General features: G+C 42.5%; 1 protein-coding gene across 5 annotated transcripts in view; it reads left to right on the top strand.

Annotated features, from left to right (window-relative positions):
* The window catches only part of KANK1 (KN motif and ankyrin repeat domains 1), a 130,546-nt gene that overhangs the window by 78,674 nt on the left and 30,962 nt on the right, over positions 1 to 20,910 (top strand). For all 5 annotated transcript variants that reach the window (XM_071425139.1, XM_071425143.1, XM_071425140.1 and 2 more), the window contains one exon: positions 1,236 to 1,352. In XM_071425139.1, coding sequence (XP_071281240.1) covers positions 1,316 to 1,352 — 37 coding nt within the window. In that variant the 5' untranslated portion in view covers positions 1,236 to 1,315. The remainder of the gene's footprint in view (positions 1 to 1,235; positions 1,353 to 20,910) is intronic.

Below are 20,910 nucleotides of genomic sequence, written 5' to 3'. Positions count from 1 at the left end.
TCTGACTCAAATTCACATGGTGCCTGCGCTCATTAATTTCTTGATTTTCTTTTTCTTTGCTAATCTGCTTAGCTTTTAAATACTTTCCTGCACATACTATCAGAGCTAAATCAAATATAATTGGAAAAATGTGACTAGTTTCTTGAGGAGTTGTCAGCCCAAGTCAGATGGGGGTCAGCAAAGCAGCGTGTTCTTCATATGCCTAAGCTCCACCTATCTGAGTCAACAAAATAAAATGCTGTTTGGACTGCAGAAAACTCAAAGCAGACTCAGGAAGAGGCATCTCTGCTGCCCCAGATGAGTCAGATCTTCTGTCCTGAAGTAAGATCTGTGATCAGGCTGCCCCCTGCACTGAAGGTGGGCAGGGAAAAGGAACAAGAGCCCTACTGCAGAGCCAACAATTCTGGCTTTGCCGAGTCAGCCAGCAAACCACAGAACTGCTGTTGGTTTGGCCTCTGCCTCTCATTTGGCTTCATTCTTGGCAGCCACCCACTCAAGAGGACAGTGCTCTTTTTCTGTACCTGCAGCATGAGCTTCAGGCAAATGCTTATTGGTTCAATCTGCCATGTGTGGATTGGAAGAAAACATAGCACCCAGAGAAGCCATTGCTGCTGGAATTTGCAGTGGAGAGGTCTTGTAGCCAGCTGAGCACCATTCCTGACAGTGTCCGTGCCACCTCTGGTCCCCCCACCCTGCTGGCTTCCATACAGTAGCTGTTGGTGTCTAGGTTTGTCAGGCAGAGATGCCTGCTCTGGCTGCATCTCAGGGTTCTACCCTCACCTCCTAAGGGGGACATCTGAGCTCAGAAATTGCTCACTGGTACAGTGCTTCTGTAGGTGCTCTTCACCTAAAAAATTCTCTAACCCTGCCTTCACAAGATGTTGGGTAATATAAAACTTTATACACATGCCTGCAAATGAGGAATCTGCGGTGGTACAGGGGAGTTTAGAGACCAGCTGCAAAAAAGCTGAGGGCAGGCCAGAAAATCAAAGGCCAATTTTAGATTCAGCTAATTACATCCTCACTGACGACAGATCCGGAGGTTTTCAGAGAGCCACAGTTCAGCTTCAGTCACTTGGACACCCTTGGGGTTTGTGATAAATAAGATGCTGATTTAAGATGAGCATGCTAGTGCTGGGTTGAAGTTTGCATTGAAGAGAGACTTTACTACTGCTTAATGTACCTAACTTCTTAAAACTACCTGTTTTTAACTGCTTTTTACTTGTTTGTTCCAGGTTGCATGTCTGGTTGGACTTGATGCATGGCATTTGCATGACACTAAACAGCCCAGCTGTGGATGTGTCACTGAGCAAACATGGCCTACCCAGCAAATACTAACGGCAGTGCTACAGGTAACCAAACGGGAACGCTTCCCCCTTTGGATTATTAATTAAAAGAATTCTTACATTGTGTGAGCAGGAAAAGGAAGTAATGGCAGTTTAAATACCAAAAAACAGTTTCCTGGTAGATCACAGCCCATCTGTTCGGCCCCCATCCCCCACCTCAATAATCTTTTAAATATTTATAGTGTGCAAAGTAGTTTGGGAAGACTTAAGGGCTGGCGCTCAGTCATTCAGCATGCAGTGTCCTCTGCTCTCAAGGACCTACAGGGGCTTACCCTAGGCGCTGGGAGGCCTAGGGCTTTGCTGCAGAATCATGTGGCTGTTACAATGAGTCTGTAATAATCAACTCTTAATGCATCAAATCCCCAGCCCTTCCTGGTCACCCTTACTGATCAGTCTAATTTTTGTTGCTTGCTTCTCTGCAAAGCATAAAAACATTTCTCAAGCAATACCCTGAAGAGGTGTTCACTTTTTTGTTATTGTTAAGAACTTCCCGGACTGTCTGTTTTGGTTGTGTGATACTCTGTGATATGGATTGCTTGGCATGTTCAAAGGTTGCTGAGGAGGGCTGGCAGGTAAGGAGGGGGCAGAAATTGCAGAACAACTGATAACAACACAGCAGCAGTGTTCCTCCTGCAGTTATGTCAATATTTTCCTCTTCTGATCACTGCACAAACATAGTTTTAGCCCACTAAAGCTGAGGCTGTTACAGTAGGATTACACAGAAAATGCCAAGTACATGGCAGGAGCTTGTGAGTTGCTCACTGTGCTCACCGTACAATTATTCTAATTAGAGCACGGGATTAAAACATTTTGTGAGCAGGATATTAGAAATATGGAGTGTCACTATGTGCAGTTTATGCAAAACAAGAAGTGTTTTTTAAAAGCTAGTGAAAGTTGATTTAAGTCTTTGGAATTACTATTATCTGTTGATGATTTAAGGTTAAATTTACCAATGTTGTTAAATCTTGAGATTGCTGAAATAAGGTATTTCTGTTCCCTTCCCCCACCCCCTTTTTATATAATTGGAAGTATATTCTTTAAGATAGAAACCATATCCTTTTATAACCTTTAGTAATCCTTTTGAGAAGGTGGACTGCAAAACCTCTGGTGTCTGACTTAACTGTAGCTATTTGCTGCCTAAACCTCCCATGTAACTTGACTTTTGTTTGTAATATGCCTTTAACTTAAGTCATGCAGAAAAATTTCCTCTGCTTACAAGGAAAGAAAAATTGTGCATGGAGTGTTACTGATTGCTTTACTAATCTTTTTTCTCCCTGCAGTAGAATTGTCTATTGAAAAAGTTGGTGGGCTGATGTGTGAGTCTAAAAGAAGCTAAATGCTTGTACTGTTACTGCAAGATGAAGTTTTAGTTTCAGGATTGTTATGCAAACAAGGCTTCTTGCAGGATAAAGCTGTTTGTTCCCTTATTCATAGAAAGACGCTGTAATAAATTACGAGTATTTAATTCAGAACTAAATTGGACAACATTTTACAGATACTGTCAGGACTTGTTGGCTTTGCAAACCCTTGAGGCCGGTGTTCTAACATGCAGCTATGTACGCCCGTGTCTCCAAATCCTCAGCAGTTCATAATAGACAAAATATTGGGTGGCAAATACCTGTGATTTGTTGTGCTGCTGTGCTGCCTGGGAGAGAATGCCTTTGGATGAGCAGGAACTGATCTGGGCGTTGGAGGTACTGAAGCAAATTTCTTAATTGCATGGAGCTCTACGAGTGGAAAGACAAACTTCAGGGGTGGTGTTTTCTGCGCCCTCTGAATCAATCAGCAGCAGGAAAAAGAACTAGAAAGACTTGTTAGGGACTACTAAGCCGCATTTATGTTACTTGAATATTTTGGCAAGTCTGACCACATGTTCAGCTTCATTCAAGTATGAAGTGACTAAGAAGCAAGCAGTGGTTTGCTTTGGTTAACTCGAGAATGTGAGTACTTGCACTATCAAATAATTATGCCTATGTGCCATTTCGGTAATTTTTTTTCAGTGTACAAGCCTATATGGACTACTGCTGCTGCAGATGAAATCTGTAGAGGAATGCTTGAATTTGGAACTTGTTTCCAGGAAAGGATCTAGCTACTTTGCATTTGTATAGAGATTTTTTTTAAAGAGATATTTGTGGGAAGTAGATTTGCTGTAAATATTTTAGTGAGTGTGTATAGGAGATAAACTACAAAGCAAGTGATGACTTTATCATGAAAGCACCTATCATAAGTTTCTCCGTCTCTTGCCTATCTCAGTAAAGACATTAACCATAAATGTGCTGAATAAATGATAGAGACTGTGATTTATGCTTCAGTACTGTTTGTCAATAGTTTTGTTTGCTGCTGACTTCAAAATTTTATCACTCTGTTCACAGTTTCATTGCACAGAGGTCTTGTAGTGAACTGTATTTCTTTGGGCTGCAAGCTTATTTGTTCTTTTTTATCCAATTTGGAAGTTTTTGTGACTTCTTACTGATTTTGGACTAGGCTGTCAAAGCTGTGCTGTCTGCTCAGAAAAGAGCTGAATAAATTGGTGCTTGCAGAAAAATTTGCCGTATTTTATGCGGTGCTGGATAGTGTTTAGTTATATGTTCTGGATAACTGTTTAGAGTTTTCCCTGGTGGCATGTGAGCTCACTGCTCAGTCCAGTAAACTCACCAGGGTTAAGGAGCGTAGTACAAGTCCAGAGCATGCTGTGCAGTCATTCAAGAAGCTGCCTTGGGAGCTGGGAAATACCCTATTCGTAGTCTGCAGTTGGTTTGGTACACGATACAAATTAATTTCTCTTTGCATAGTACAAGAAAAAAATAAATGAGGTGATTGTTTCTCTAAATAGTATTAGTGTCTCCATTAACTGCTGGGTGAAACTTCCAGTAATTGTTAGCTTCTGTTCTTGCTAGGACTGATGCATAATTCATCTATTTAATGAGGCTCTGCTAACATTTCTATAGTGATATCTGTAGAAATGTCTCCCAGTCAGCTACAAAAAGCACAATGCACGAGCAGAAAACTTACAGGGCAGTTTGGAAATAGCTCTGGATGGATTTTCACTCCTTTCATTAACAACCTCTTTGTGAAAACTTGCTTTTCAAAACACATGTTCTGAAAGGCACTGCATGGAATAAACTTCCAGTCTAATTCTATTTATTCTGATGTGGAAAACAAGGAAGCAGCAAAACAAACATTGGATTTAGATTTAGAAAAGATAAAGGATTAAAAACTGGTTTTGTCATTAACCATAATAAAAAACATGTTTTCTAAGGACCTCATTCTCTATATCCAGAGACTGGAGAATTGTTAATTTTTTCTTAACAGACATAAAAAAGCAGTTTTTATGCTTTTTTATGCAATTTCCAGTTTTCTTGAGTAGGATGGGCTGCAGGGGTCAGTATAGCAAGGCTGTTGCACAGACCGTTTCTTTACTTTTGCTGTAAAGAAAATGCATATTATTTTCTGTATGCAGGGTCGGAGATTTCCCTTTTCTCTTTCCTCCCTTTTGTCTCTGCCTTCTCCTCAGTCTAGTGTATGGATTTATGTTTCCATGCCTTCCCACTCCATTTTTAGCTTGCTTCTCTACATACAGAAGCACAGCATCCTGCAAACACATTCATTGGAACTGTCTACCTGCATGTTTAACTCTGCTCCACGCTTTAGATTCATGCACAATTCTTAAAGCAGTGGCATTGTAGCCCCTGAACACCATTTTCACTGTTAGTGCACCTGTAAAGCAAGAAACTGCTGCTGTGATAGCCAGTCTGCAGTTGACAAGTGTCTTTGCTTCCAGTGTACTCTTTTCACTCGCAGCTGATCTGGGCATCCACCTCCATTCCTTGCAGCAAGCCAGGGCTGTGGGACCACAGGTGCTTTGATGAGAGATACAAATCATATCTGGACCACTATTTCCTCTGCAGCAGCCTGGCATCCTCTAGTTATTTCATATGTGCACAGTTGCACTGGAGCACCCTGTGGGCTTCTGGTCAGATTTTCTTTGTATCTGAGCTGTTTTCTTAACTCCTACTTAAAGTTATAACTATACACCAGTTAGTCAGAGAATGAGGCCATTGCGAAAAGCTGCTGCCTGAATTAATTTTGTTTGAGATACTAACGTCAGCATGACTCAAAGACCAAATGTTTAATAAATGTGTTTTCCATCTGCTGGTATATAAATGCTTGAGCAACTGTTGAAAAGTATTATGAAAACCCCAGTTAACTTATTAACCCTTTTAATTGAAGCCAGTAAATAGAACATTTACTTAGAGCAAATGTTTTAATCATACACATCCTCTGCATTGATTTGTAACAACTCTTACCAAAGATGTGTAGACACACTTTTCTTTCAGTTACTGTATTATTTGATTTACAGTCTCTCCTTTGATTCCATTTTCTTCATTCATTTTAGGTAATATGCACAGAATTTTGCATTATTTCTAGCCTCATGATGTAAATAAGTCTAAGCAGAAAGTGTGCACCAGAACATTACCACTGTTACTAACTTACACAGAATATCCACCATTCTTCATTACAGACCATCCATCTGGGAACTTACAGATCTAAATGAGTTTGCAGTTAAAAGTGTTTGATTGCCAGGTAGTAGTCCATCTGCTGGAGCCTTTCCTCCTGAGTACTGCAGGTGCCTGCCCTGGGAGCCAGCTGCCAGCCACTCTCACTGCTTCCTGCATGGTGGCTGTCACTGTGGCATGGCCGCAGTGCTACTGCCACACCGAGCTCTGCACTCAGCAGCCTCTGAGTTTACTTTGTTTAGCAGATGCAAGTGACCAGGATTCAGGACAGTTGGTCTTTTTACCTAATCAGTCATGCAAAGACAATTTGTTTGAGTAAGGACTGTGTGATGACAGACTATTTAAACCTATTCCTCCCCCTACCATGCTCCCTGCTTCAAGCCTATTTCCAATAATTTTCAGAATTAATGGAGATGGGCGTATGCCCAAGTGTGTGTTTTAGTAGCTGGTGAAAAGCTCTTGCCATCAGGAGAGCCTGCTCCATTGGCCTGCAGTCTTGAGCTTTTGGGATGGGCAGACAGCTGTCACTGGGATCCAGCAGGAGCCTCACCCACAAGTGATCCTGTGAGTCACTCCGGTGGTGCCCAGTATTTAAAAACAAGCTAGGGTGGGACCCTGAAATCTGTGGGGAGAAGGGTGAGTGCGCCTCCAGTGATTTCACATAATCTCTATGACAAGTCATATCAAAATTTTCATCAGTGTGCTGTAGTACGTTCACTGATGCCAGATTTGCCTTAAGGACAGATGGCTGGAGCTGAAGCACGTGATCTCACAGTGAATGCATCTTTTTACTTGAATTAATAATTGCTTCTGCAACTACTAGTTGATGACTGTAATCCAAAGATGCATTTGCCTCTGCAGCAGAAAGCTTAAAAATTCACCGACTTGCATTTGCTCAACTTAAAGGCCTTTATGAGACTGCAGAGGGCCAGTGACCACACATCTTCTTTTACTCAGGAGTTGTTGCCCAAAGAACGTGCTACAGGTCTGATTTTGGATTCTGGTGGAAAGGTAGACATCAGGAAGAAGTTAGAAAGAATACCTTAAATACGGTGTCATTGGAAGTTGGGGACATAAGAGTCTGCTCTGGATAGCCCAGTCCTTAGAAATGGAGATTGCATGTGGTGGGAAAGAGATGGCCCAAGATACAAAACAATGATATGCAGATGATGATGCTCTGCAGGAGGACAAAGTGGCCTTGAGAAAAAGAAGGGGTTTAATTGATCTGTCTTTTTGTCAGAGATTACTGCAGTTGTGTCTTGTTCTGGATTACTTTCTGGAGCTGCCCAGATTCTTACATCTCACCTAGGGCAGAGGACTGTGTTCATTCTCTCTGATGAAAGCTTGCTCATGGAGCAGTGCAGGCTTTCCTTCTCTGGGATGTTGTGATACACTTGTGTGGGCAGCACCTGGACGTTCTCCTGTGGCCTGCTGCTGCTCCCTGTGGAAATACATGTCCTTTACACCCTGGGAGGGAGCTAAGGGTGCTCATCTTGTATTTTAAGGTTTTCTAGGGACTCAACAGGCACATATTGCTGTTTGTGGTACCATGCAGCCCTACTGAACAGGAGATTAACAGTGATAAAACCCCCAAGTTCTCGTGGTGGAAGTCACTGCTTTGCACTGTCTGGTGGCAGCTGGGGTGAGGGTAAGGAGCAAGCACCAGAAACAGGACAGGCACCTGTCACAGGAAAAACACCAAGAATAAACATTTTCCAGACCTGAAAAATTATTCTCTCTTCATTGTCTGTCTTTCCCCCACTTACAAGACACACAACTCAGTAAATTTTCCCCAAAACTATTCTACAGTATTCCTCACTTACCAGATTATTCTGCATTTAAAAAGCATTTAATGAATAATGCATATGAATCTCCTCCCTGTGGGAAGGGAAGATACTTTATTCACTTTAAAAGTATATGGTCCCTCAGGAAAATTACTTGGATGAAAATAGCCTGATGACAGTTGCTTGTCCTTCTGTTTGTAAACACGTGAGTGCCTACATTTAGACATGTTCCTTACAAAAGGGTTACTACTGGAGCAGAAGTCCTTGAGAAGCTTCTTGTAGCGGCCACCTCTCTCCTCCCTCTCTTTTGAGCCACTTGTAAGGCTTTGTATTAGAGATGACAGAAGGGCAGCCCTTCCTGTATCATGTTTCCACAGCTCTTTTAGGGGCTGAGAGGGAGCACTTGGACTTCCCACGTTGGCATTGCTGCTGTATCTCCATTTCCTTCCTCTGGTAACATGACTCCCCTTGGTAGCAGAGTACTATTTCTGCCAGGATGTCCCAGTGTAACCAGCTCTGAGCTTTGGGACAGCAGCATGCTTGTGTCTATCCTCCTCTTTTTATTTCTGTCATTCCCTCCTCTGATTTCATCCATAAATTACACTTACCACATTGGCAGAAAGCAGCAGTTAACCTCTGCTGTGGGATATAGGTTGGGGTGTCTGGGGAGAATTAGCAGATCAACCAGGTCTAAAAAGGGCTCTTCTGCTCCCTATCTCTCTAAAACTCTTTAGAGCATATTCTCAGTCTCTTATTTGTTCTTTTTTATATAATTTGGAAGTTTTTTGTGACTTCTTACTGATTTTGGACTAGGCTGTCAAAGCTGTGCAGAAAAGAGCTGAAAACTTTCTTCTTCTGACTCTTCACACAGACTTTGACAAAACTAAATGCTCAGACACTTGGAGAGGTAGGTGAGTGTGCAATCTAGTCATACTCGTTCATGTTTTCTGTCTGTCCTTCCCTACCTTTTGCAAAACCTTCTGACCTGTAGAAGTAGGTAATGTGACCCTTACCCCTTCTCACAGTCCATCCCTTTATTTTGCCCAGTGTCTCCTCCCTAGTTATCTTGCACTGTAATTAATGTTTTATAGAACTGTTTCCTCTTTTTTAAATTAACATATTCTTGTATTTTTTTCTTTATAACATTATGTTGATTTCCTTCAACATATAAGGGCCTGTCTGTGATAGTTTTGCCCTTCTGTATTTGTTTGAAAGCTGCGGGGAGGCGGGGGGGAAGACAGGGGACACAGACTTTTTAATATCTGAGTTCGAAGGTTTGGTCAGATTAGGATGAGGATCAAATTACCTGATAATTGGGAGCAGACTGTACGCCCTATGTAAACCAGACATCCCTTGTCTGGAGCAGTCTCTTACTGCTGAGGGGCATGTTTGGTTGTCCTAGCCCCTTCCCTACCCTTGCTTCACTCAACCTTTCTGCCTGGAGCACTGTCATATGGTTTGCAGATCAAGAAATAGAAAGGAAACACTTGTGCAACTCTGCTGCTGTTACTGGAATTTCAGGTCTAATACTAGTAAATAGGTCAATTTTTAACACTTCACATGTACACTTTGTAAATCTAAAATGTGCAGCTTTCAAAAAAAACCAGTACAGTGCAAGAAAATAAAGGGAAGCGCATGGCCATGGTTGAAAAAGGTGGACTAATATTTGCATATGATATAAGCATAAAGGTAAGATCAGGGCAGTCAGGTTTCAAGGACTTACAAATGTCACCAGGGTTTTTTTACTTCAGTAAGCCCATGGCTAAGTCCTTTCTCCCCCTTTCCTCTTCTCCCCTCCCTCCATCAGATTCTTTAATTTTAGATATCTTTTTCCATATCTTAAGATACAAAGTTAAAAAAAAGTATTCCTTCTCTGCTCTTCTGCTCCTGTTGTCTGTTTTTTGTATGTGGAGACAGATGGCTGTTATATAGCGTGTAAGATTGTCAGGACCTGAGTGTGCTTACATGGCTGTGCACCCACTGCATCACCCTTTAGACTTTCACCATTCTCCCTCGTCATCATTAGTTACAGCCCTGTTCCCTTCCTCTCTCTCAGACACTGTGTCTGCCAGGATGCTTGTCCTTCCCTTTTTGCTCCCTAACACTCAGTGCCTTTTTCCAGTGCTTGGTTTCTCCCCAGCTCTCCCCAGGGATGCAAAGGGACTTCTCCAAGTCTGTACCCTGAAGAGTGTAGACTGATACCCAACCTTCCTCTGCCTCTGCTTCTTCACAACCCATTTTCAATGCTCTGGAAAATGCAATGTTGACAATTTTGAGAAAATTACTTACCTGTCCCTTTACAGAGAAAAGTTGTAAGACTACAACTCTGCAAACATAAATGTGGCTCAGCCACCCCATTTTGTGACCATGGTCACAAGGGTTTTCAGGATGAAGAAGAGACGAGAATGTTGACTCCATGATCAGAAGGCTTGATTTATTATTTTATGATATATGTTACATTAAGACTATACTAAAAAGAAATAGAAAGGAAAAGGTTTTTTCAGAAGCTAGCTAAGCTAAGAATAGACAAGAAAGAATAATAAAGATCTGTGTCTCAGACAGAGAGGAAGAGTTAGCTCTGCCATGAGTGGTCAGTAAATCTAAACATCTACAGGAGACTAATCACAGGTCTACCTGTTGCATTCCACAGCAGCAGATAACCATTGTTTACTTTTGGTTGCTGAAACTGCAGCTTCTCACAAGGAAAAATCCTAAGAAAGGATTTTTCATGAAAGATGTCTGCGACACCATTTCAGCTCACAGAACAAGTCACCACCACAGCAGCAGGAGAGACATCTCTCTGTGAAACTGTGTGTAGTATCTCTTCATCCAGTCCAGCTTTACTGTCCATCATCAATCCTGCTACTGTGTGATGTCCTGGTAAACTGACCTGATCTCCTTCTCTGACAAGTGACTTGTTTAGTGGATGAGGGAAAGGTTGTGGATGTTTCTGCCAGGACTAAGTAAGGCTTTGACACTGTTTCCCACAGCATTCTCCTGGAGAAATAGGCTGCTCATGGCTCAGTGGCTTTACCCACTGCTCACTGGGTAAAAAACCATCTGGATGGCCAGGCCTCAAGCTGGAGGATGCTGATGGATGGAGTTACATCCAGCTGGTGGCCGGTCACCGGTGGTGTTCCCCAGGGCTCAGTACTGGAGCCAGTTCTGTTTGAGGGTTTTATGGATTATCTGGATGAGGGCATATCAAGGGCACTTTCATGCAGTTTAGAGACAACACCAACTCCAGCAGAAGTGTTGATCTGCTGGAGGGCAGGAAGGCTCTGCAGAGGGATCTGGACAGGCTGGACCATGGGCCCAGGCCAGTGGTGTGAGGTTCAACAAGGCCCAGTGCTGGGTCCTGCCCTTGGGTCACAGCAAGCCCAGGCAGTGCCACAGGCTGGGGCAGAGTGGCTGCAAAGCTGCCACAGGAAAAGGCCCTGGGGGTGCTGGTGACAGCAGCTGAACAGGAGCCAGCAGTGCCCAGGTGGCCAAGAAGGCCAATGGCATCCTGGCCTGTGCCAGCAATGGTGTGGCCAGCAGGAGCAGGGCAGGGATTGTCCCCCTGTACTCAGCACTGGTGAGGCCACACCTCAAATCCTGTGCTCAGTTCTGGGCCACTCACTCCAAGAAGGACATTGAGGTGCTGGAGGGAGACCAGAGAAGGGCAGTGGAGCTGGGGAAGGGTCTGGAACACAAGTTGTTTAAGGAGCAGCTAAGGGAGCTGGGGCTGTTTAGCCTGAAGGAAAGGAGGCTCAGCAGGACTGTATCACTCTCTACAACTGCCAGAAAGGAGATTGTAACCAGGTGGGGGTCAGCCTCTTCTCCTATGGAACAAGTGACTGGATGTGAGGCAAAGGCCTCAAGTTGTGCCGGGGAAGGTTGGATAGAAATTCTTCACCAAAATAGTTGCCAAGTTTGGAAGAGGCTTCTCAGGGAAGTGGTGGAAACACCATCTCTGAAGGTGTTTAAAAGATGTGTACGTGCAGTGCTTGGGAACAGACATGTTCTAGTAGTGAACATGAAAGTGTTGAGTTAATAGTTGATGATCATAAAGGTCTTTTCCAACCTAAAAATTTCTGTGATTTTATGATTCTAAGAAAAAAAAAAATCACCAGATATGAAGGCTTGAATTGTCTACTTGCTCCTACAACAAAACTTCTTACCATAAGCTTTTCCAGGCAATCAGATTGGCATTACTTACCTGAGGATACACAAAATACCAAGTAGTTGAAGTTCATTCTGTGTGATTCCAAACTAGATGTACACTTAACAGTAATATGGGGAGTATTTATCAGTTGCACCTGAAAACATATATTTGACACTGTGACTTAAAACCCATCCTGGACCACCCCAGCTTGGGAAGTCTCTGAGTTGCAGGTTTCTGTACACCAAGGGAAGAAGTATGTTTGCTTGCTTCTTATGACCTTCCAGAGGCATCTGCTAGAGAGGAGATAGCTGGGCAGATCAGTTTCATGTCTGACCTCAATGGCTAGCAGGTTTTAAATCATTCTGTGGAAACCAGCTGCCAAATTCTGGAAGGCTGTAAAGAAAAAAAAACAGAATAGCACGTGCCCATTCTCTCACAAATTAAAATCTAGAAGAACCCCATATCCAATCTGCATCAAAATGCAGCAGCTGTTTTTGGGGATAGGAACATAAACCTGACAGTAGTGGGTATGGCCAAGCTCTGTTCTCCCCTGAACTGGATCTGTGTAATCAAGCAGATTATTTCATTCTTTCCAAGCAGAGCCACACCATTGCTGAGGAAATGGTCTGTTGGAGGCATGTGTTTTAAAGAGCTGTGTTTCGTCCATCGCCTTTCACAGATCCATTGTGCTCTCTCTGCCTTTTGTTTTCAAAAGGGGTGTGAAATAACCTGCTTTTTAGATAAGAATTTATCAGCTGGATGGCTGCCCATGCACCAAACCTTACATTCCCTCTGCTTCAGACCAAGTCAGGTTTTTTGGTCGCTGGGGAGCTGTGCTCTGACCTCAGTTTTGTTTCTACTGCAAACAGTAGCTGAATGAGTTTATTTGACATTTTAATGGTCTCAAAGGCCAAGAAAATAAATACGTATATGCTCTTTGCCTTTAGGTTTAACTGGTGCCTCCATATTTGAATTGCTGGACAAGGGCTGATGTGCTGATACATGCTTTGGGTTATTGTATGGACTCATGAGGTCTTTTTCAGCCTGCTGAGTAACAGTTTTGAGGACAGTCCACTCAAGGTGCATGACTTGATGAAGTGCCTGTTCAAATGTCAAGCCCTCAAAACCGCAGAGTAATGATAAACAGATGGAGCATGTGTAGACAGCTGCTAAAATCTGTTCTTCTCTAAACAGGATATCATGCTGTCTTTTTTTAGAAAAATGAAACCATATAATGTTAAGATTTTTTTTTTCTCTGAGCAGAATCCTAACTGGATTCTGGCCATTCTCTTCTCTTCGCCTCCCTATTCCAAGTGTCACGTTTGTTTTCACAACAGAAAACTGCATGGCTATTTTAATGATCTCCCCTGCTGATGGAGCTAGAGATGCCCACCACTAACACACAATCCTGCTTTGCACTGCTTATTCTCACCTGGCTGGTTGAAAAATAGGACTTTAAAAGCAGCAAGCACAAAGTGGTGGCTGCAGGCCAGGCAGTGTTTAAAGGGCTGAATTTTTCCTTTTTTTCCTGAATTGAAAACATGGGTTGAGTGTCAGCTGCCCTAGAGTTTTTCTGTCTTCTGGCAGAAGCTTCAAACCATGGTTAGGAACTGTTCCCAAATAATATTTTGTGGAGAGCTGCTTTTCTTCATGCATGGGGTTGTTAGAGCACAGACCAAACCCAGTTCATTTAAAATTCAATACCTTTGTGGTCCATAGATGAAACAAGTTGTGTTCTTCAGACTTATTTTGTGAGCTCATGGTTTATACTGGATACATCAATGACTTGTAATTCAAGGAAATAATTTTAAATTACCTAGAGGGCAGAACCTACTTTAGAGTCCAAAAGCTGATGCCTGGAAGTATTGTATATTACTTTGCTTCATATTAAATACCACTGAAACTATCAAGACATTCAGGAAACACTTTTACTGGAAGTCTGCAATTTTAGCTGAAGGTATTGCAGAGGACTTGGACCTTGCTCCTGCCAATTCAGCACAAGATCCTGCTTCTGTTTGAAGCACAGCTCTTCCAGTCTGCAATGAACTTGGAAATTGTTTTGAGAATTCATGTTCCCCCTCCCTTTTTATTTTTAACTGTTCTTGAGAATCTGCATGGAAAACATGAAAAAAAAAGTTATTTTCCTTTAATCCTGTGAAGTATTAGGACTTTTGCCCTTGTTAAATGAGTCTGTCACCTTTTAAGAGCAACTGTTGTAAGTAGAGGTGAAGAGAGATGGAGCTGAGGGCTTTGAGGCTCTTTTTATGATCCTGAGAAGTGGGTCTTCTTGCATCTAGAATTCCAGTTATCCTTACTTGAGTTAATACCTGGTGTTACATGGAAACAAGAAAATTGAATATGGAAAAATGGTGCATTGTTTTCAAAGTGCTACTACTAACATGAAGGATATCTTGCATATTTTGGATGTGTTTTAGGAAAAAAAAAGAAAACATATACTAAAAGTTTTATTTTTATCCCTCAAATTATAACCTGCATATGAGAAGCATAAATAAAACAGGATTGAATGTAACACAGACAAAATTGCAAGCAGTGGTGGTTACAACAAGGGTAATTGTTCTGCCCAAATTATATCAATGAACCTTTCTGTGCTCTCAGTCCACATGTAGGAGTGAGAAATGAGAGGTGGGTGGGGGTGAAAGGCTTGGGGAGGAAGGGAGAGCACAGGGTGGAAGAGAAGTGACCTGAAATGAAAATTCCCTTTTGGGAATTACATCTGTCTTCTTCAGGAAAAAAAACCACCAAAACAAAAACAAACAACACCAACCCCTGCCTACCACCCCCTGCGCCCCCCCCCCCCCCCCCAAAAACCCCCACCAAAACAAAAAAAAAAGCCCAGAAACCCAACATCATTTTAGTGTGTCACTTGGTAGAGTTCCTTTTGTCCTGCTACCAATTTCAAGTATTTTAACCCGTGGGGAACCAGAGGCATTGCGCCTGAAGTGCACTGCATGTGAAGTGCTGTGAAGGAAACCGCTGGCGCTGGGCTGGGCTGGCTGCCGGGCTGGGACTGTCTCAGGAAATTCCAAATGAGTATAAATAAATGCTCTGTAGCAACCACTGGGCTCCCTGCCTGCTGATGTGTCAGGACTATGCAGTCCCTTTAAGGCAAAGGAAAGTGTGCTTCAGCCTTAATTTGCTGGAAAACGGAACACGTTAACATCCAGGGGTTTGCTTCTCATGGATTGGTGAGTGAGAATGGGCCTGGGTGAGGGGCTGGCTCTGCTAAAACCAGCCCTTGATGTTCTGGCAGGATATTAAGTTGGGACGGGTAGAGGGGTTTTTTCATGTTTTTAGTGGTGCTGGGTTGGTCGGGTTGTGTCACAAGTGCTGCCATCTGAAGGGAGTTTGCACTTGGGGTTTCAGGCACCTCTGGTAGCCTCTGTGTTTTTGTCCCTATATACGCAGTAGTTTGTTTCCTTCAAAAAGCTCAGGTTTTCTCATGGAAGATCAGCGTTGTGAAAGCTCTAGAGAAGGGAGTGGGACTGTGCACCTATTTGCTGCAAAGCATCACTTCAAAAGCAGAAAGGTAGCTGTGGCCCTCAAAGCTGGTAATTTTGAGTATTTTTCATAGACTTTCAATTATAAAACACTGGTTTTAGTTATTTTTAAACTGTTTTCAGAAAATCAGTTTGTTGTTTTGAGCTAGTTTAAATGCAGAGGAAAAGCTTTCAATTTTTTTTGACAAATGCAAATCGCTTAGGCTTTTGAAGCTGGGAAAGCAATACACATCTCATAGAAGGAATCAGTACTAGATTAATATAAAGAAGGGGAGGAGGGAACAATTTCCAGTGTTCAAAATACCATACTGATTATGCAGCATAAACCGTATTTCTTATGGAGGCAAGCATGTGACAAAATAATGTCCTTCCAGGACTCATAAAAACAAATATTTGTTGAACCATTCTTGCAGAAGACAATTCTTCCATTTTTTCCACTCTGTGCACAGCTGTAAGACAAAACTGAAACTGTAAATCAGTTTTAATACTCCACAGCAGGTTTATATCCCAGGAGTCCAGGTTCTTTTCTGGTGGTTATTCCTGTTACAATAGCCCTATGTATCTGTTCTCCACTTCTCACCTCTTCAGAGATTTATAAGCACAGAAGGGTAATGGCATTATAAATCTAAATATTTTGGTTTTGTGATTCAGTTGTTCTTGGATAGAAAGGGAATACAGCCTTCTTTGCTTGTGCTTCAGCAGGTAACACTGATGCACTTTTGTGTCAAAAGACATTTTCAGGCAAACACCCTGCTTACATCCATGACTTCTCTGGGGAGATGATTTAGATAAATAAGAAAGGAAGAAAAAAAATTGGGGGCTTTTGCTTTACCAGCCTTTTACCTCAGTATTGTGAAGCCCAACCTACTATGTGGATTCAAGTCCTGGACTTTGTAACTACATTTTTCCTTTGTCACTTTTACTGTGATACTGAAGCAACACGGGATGGATGATGTACTGTTGGAAGAGTGGGGCAGGTGTGCCACATTTTCAAGGGCTGGCAAGGGAGGTGGGGGAGCTGTGGGGTTTCTCCTGTGTCACAGAGGACAGCAAGGTGCTTCACCAACACTGGGAGTCAACCTCGTGTTCATCACTTGCTTTCAGTAAGACAAGATGTTTCTTTCTCAGTTACATTGCTTGACATTAATGGGGCATTGGTGGAGGACGATGTGGGAAGCACATCAGTGAAATGCAACTAAGGCTGTTTCTGACTTGCCTGACAGCGGACTTGCTGGTCATGCTCAAAGCCACAGCTCACCCCACAGGTGGAGCCGCAACAGCAATTAGCCGAAGTAGCCACTGTTTCCAGTTGTTTCTGTCCAGAGGTGGCAGTGCATTGGTAACAGGAGCAGTCACCACCACGGTTTCTGCTCTGCTCTTCCTTGCTGCTGATGGGGCATTTAGCAGACAAAGCTGATGACTGTGTCCCTTCCCACCCTTGCCCTGCTTCCTGCCACTCACTGCCCTTGGGACCTCTGAGTCAGAAACTGGGATGCAGGCAGAACAGGCAAGCCTCTTAGTTTTTGTGGTTAATGGCCTTGAGGTGGTGCACACACAAGATGTTCCAAGACAAAACTGACAGATATTGAATTATTCCAAGTATATTAAAAAGTAGATTTATTCTCAGCCTCAACTAAAGGAGTTGTCAATAATATAAAGCAGATTTTGTGAATTTCAATAGGGGGCATTTTGCAGTCACTCTTAAGATTATTGTGCTTTTTACTTCCCCAGGAACATATTTCTCTTAAAAAAAATATTATCTCTTTATTCAGGATTAATTAATTTGCACAACTTTCTTATAGTATGTATTTTCTAGTTTAAAATAACTTTTGTTTGAGCTGCAAATTTTCAGTTCACAGATTCTAGAAGTAAAAGTTTTAGACATTAAAAGGTCTAGAGAGGGTTTAAGAGGTGTGTTTTTGGAAGGTGGTTTTTGCTTTCAGCTCACAGAAATAACTTTTAGCTGTGGGTATATGATGTTCAGATATAAATTCTGTAGGTAAGTCTGTTTGTACCATGTGAAAGAAAACACTTAACAGTGTGAAAATGGGTAATGTGACCTTGAAAGACCCTGTTCTAACACCAAAAGGGCTATTCACTAGATATAAACTCCTTTGATTAGCTGGCTGGTAAGCATTCTGAGCATTTTCTATGTGACACCAAAATGCTCTGTCGTAGCTGGCAAACATGTACCAAAGAGAAGAATAAAAGCTAGAGTCTCTTCTTAACCTCTTCAAGGTTAAGAAATTGTTCTGTGGTTGAGGAACTGAGCCCTGAGGAGGAGGTGACAGTGGGACATCCAGACTAGTGCATCCATCTGATCACCAGTACCAAAGCAAGAGCTGGCCAGTCAGCCTCACTTCAGTGCCAGGTGAGATCATGGAGGAGATCCTCCTGAAAATTATGTACATGAAAAATAAGGAGGCGTTTGCTGACAGCCAACATGGCTTCACTGAGGGCACACTATGCCCAACAAATGTGGGGGCCTTCCGTGGTGGGGTGACAGTGGATGGTGGGATGAGGAAAGATCGAAGATCCAATATTACCTACCTGGATTTATGCAAAGTATTTGACACTGTCTCACCTCTCTAAACCAGAGACACATGGATTTGATAGATGTATAAAGAATAGACTGGATGCCTGCACTCAGAGTTGGACTCAACAACTGAATGTCCAAATGAAGATCAGTGACACCCCCCACCCCAAGGTCAGTAATGGGACTGGCACTGTTTAATGTCTTTATTGGTGACATGATCAGTGGCCGCACCCTCAGCACATTTGCCAGGGATACCAGGTCACATGGTGTGGTCAACATTCCAGGGAGCAGGGATGCCATCCAGAAGGGTTGAGAGGTGGGCCTGTGTCCTCAAGTACAGCAAGGCCAAGTGTAAGGTTCTGGATCAGGGCAATCCTGAGCACAAATAGAGGCTGAGCAGAGAATGGACTGAGAGCAGCCTCAGGGAGAAGGACTTGGAGATGTTGTTTGACAAGAAGCTTTAAATAAGCCAGCAATGTGTATTTGCAGCCCAGAAAGCCAACTGCATCTTGGGCTGCATCCACAGAAGTGTGACCAACAGGTCAAGGGAGGCCATTTTCCACCTTTTCTCCACTCTTGTGAGACCCCACCTGGAATACTGTGTCCAGGCCTGGATCCCCCAGCATAAGAGGCATGTGGACCTGTTGGAATGAGTTCAGAGGAGGGTCATTAAGATGATCAGAGGACTGGATCATCTCTCCTATGAAGACAGGCTGAGGGAGTGTGAGTTGTTCAGCCTGGAGAAGTGAAGCCTCCAGGGAGACCTTCCAGCAACATTCTGAGCACATACAGGGGGGCCTCCGAGAAAGCTGGAGAGGCACTTTCTATGAGGGCATGTAGTGATGCTTTTAATGTTATTTGTTTGTGGCTGTGATTGTTTATTCTCTTGTTGCTGTAATCATCCTAAAGAGCAGATAAATTCCTTAAATTCCTTCTTTTACCAAAGTTGCATGGTAAATGGGCCATCTTAGCCCAGTGCCCTGGTGTTTGTTCCCAGAGCAAGCAAAACACAGCAGCCATCTGAACCATCACTTTTCAACTGATGCTGCTTATGTTCATTGACTTAAGGTACTACATCTCTGTACCTTAAGAATTGACTGTACTCTTAATTGACTTAATTCACATTTCTGCAGCTTGACCACTGCAAATACCTGAGCTGGAGCATCTACATTGTGAAATAAAACCCATATAAATACTATACAGCTTCACCCCTTCTCTGTTATTATCAGGGAAGTTGCTATCCCCCATTTTCCGATTACAACCCCGACCCTAAGCACTGAGTATTTAGATGTCAGATGTAAAAGTCAGCTCTCCAGCTGGGGTATTGGCACATAAATTTTGAAAAGTAATCTAAAAACTAAGTGTTTTCCCAGTTTTCTGCTCCTCATTTTTTTTCAAATTAAATTTGCAGCATACGTTTTACACCAGAGATTTATTTGTTTGGTAAAATATGCAGTAAATGCTCCTCTGTAACAGGAGAATCCTCCATCCCTCTAAGTGTGGGTTTGGTAGCAGGGCCTGTTCTGGTTGGGGAGCTCTGGTTTGGACTGTAGTACCCCATACCCAACAGTATCAGGTGCATCAGGAGTTACATCACATTTGCTTAGAGCATGACTGTAGCTGAGTATGAGCAAAACAGCCTACCTTCCTTACAAGGCAGTATTTATTGGTTGGTTTCCATGGCAGAAAAAGAGATGAAGGCGTTATCAGCCACATCCACAGTACAGTGTAGCATTCTGGGCAGTTGTGCAGTTCTGCAGTGTTCTTGTACCAGCAGAGCTGGGCCATCCCAGCACCACAGCCTTGTGCTGCAGGAAGGGTGGCTGAGGCCAGCACCCAGCCCCAGGGTACGATCATGAGCAGCTTGCTGGCTTGTCGTGCCTGCTGGGGCAGTGTGTACTCCACACCTGTGGTGTGCTTCACATTGCCACTTTGTGCTTTAACTGCAAAGAGAAAATCAAACACTTGATGCTCCTGCTGTGTCTGGAAAAGTACAGAAATTATTTGCTGTTTCTGTAAGTTTTTCTCTCTAGGTTCTTGGAATTAAAAAAAAAATCTTTTAGGTCAACTGGTTAGTTTTTGGACTTTTCCACACCAGCACTTTTGAAAACAACAGAACCTAGATTGAACAGTTGGGGAGCAAGTAGTTTCATGGCATCTCCTGTATATTGCTAGCCAAGAGAAAACTGACAAAATGAGTGTGAAAGTCAAGGTCTATTTTCCAAGAGGTTTTATTGTGGTTTTGTTTAACTTATATTCAAATGCCAACACTTGAAAAGGAGAATGAAAGAAAAATGGTCAAATATTCAGTTTTGCTTTTTAAAAAAAAAAAAAAAAAGTGCTTGGCCTCTTAAGTTTTGGATCTTTTTGGAAGGTGAGATTGATGTTTATATATATAGTAAAGTGAAGGAAAAAAAAAGAATGAAAGTAGTATTTTGGAGGTGGAGGAGAAGGGGAAAATTCACCAATTTATTCTCTGTTGTAGTAAGGAATCAAAAAGTCAGAACTTTTCTTTTTTAATTCCTTTTCCTGGCCCAGATAAACTTTCAAATTGAAGTTGAGCATATAAAAATACTGATTGACTCCATTTATGCCAACTATTTCTTCTGCATTTTTTTCCTTTGCAACATTCTTTATGGACTGTCTTAAGCCATAACTCTGGAAGGACTCTGTTACTCATAACAATATTTCAATGAAAAATACTACTTTAGTAGTAGTCAAATCCATGATAAAAATGCATTAGAGCAGATATCATAACCAGATGGGGATAGCAGGCTCAACATATGATATTTTTCAATGCACCTCAGACTTTCAGTTGGAAATAACATCTTCTGTTTGCTCTTCTTGGACCCTCCAAGTCAGCTCTACAATAAAGGTTTTCTAGCATGCAGAACCAAAACTCAATGTGTGCCCACATTTCCCTTGCTTTTGTCTTCCTGAGAAGTCTTGTGGCACAGAAACTAAATATTCTATTCTTTTTCCAGTTCTCCTGGTCTGAAAGCTGCCATGATTAATGTGGACTCAGGTAGAGCTGACTCAATATTTTAATATACTGATGTTCT

This window comes from Agelaius tricolor, unplaced genomic scaffold (genome assembly GCF_023055355.1).
Source record: "Agelaius tricolor isolate 1412-34295 unplaced genomic scaffold, bAgeTri1.0.p SCAF_4, whole genome shotgun sequence".
Classification (NCBI taxonomy): domain Eukaryota; kingdom Metazoa; phylum Chordata; class Aves; order Passeriformes; family Icteridae; genus Agelaius; species Agelaius tricolor.
The sequence above is the reverse complement of the archived record's forward strand: the minus strand, read 5'-3'. Positions and strand labels throughout refer to the sequence as shown.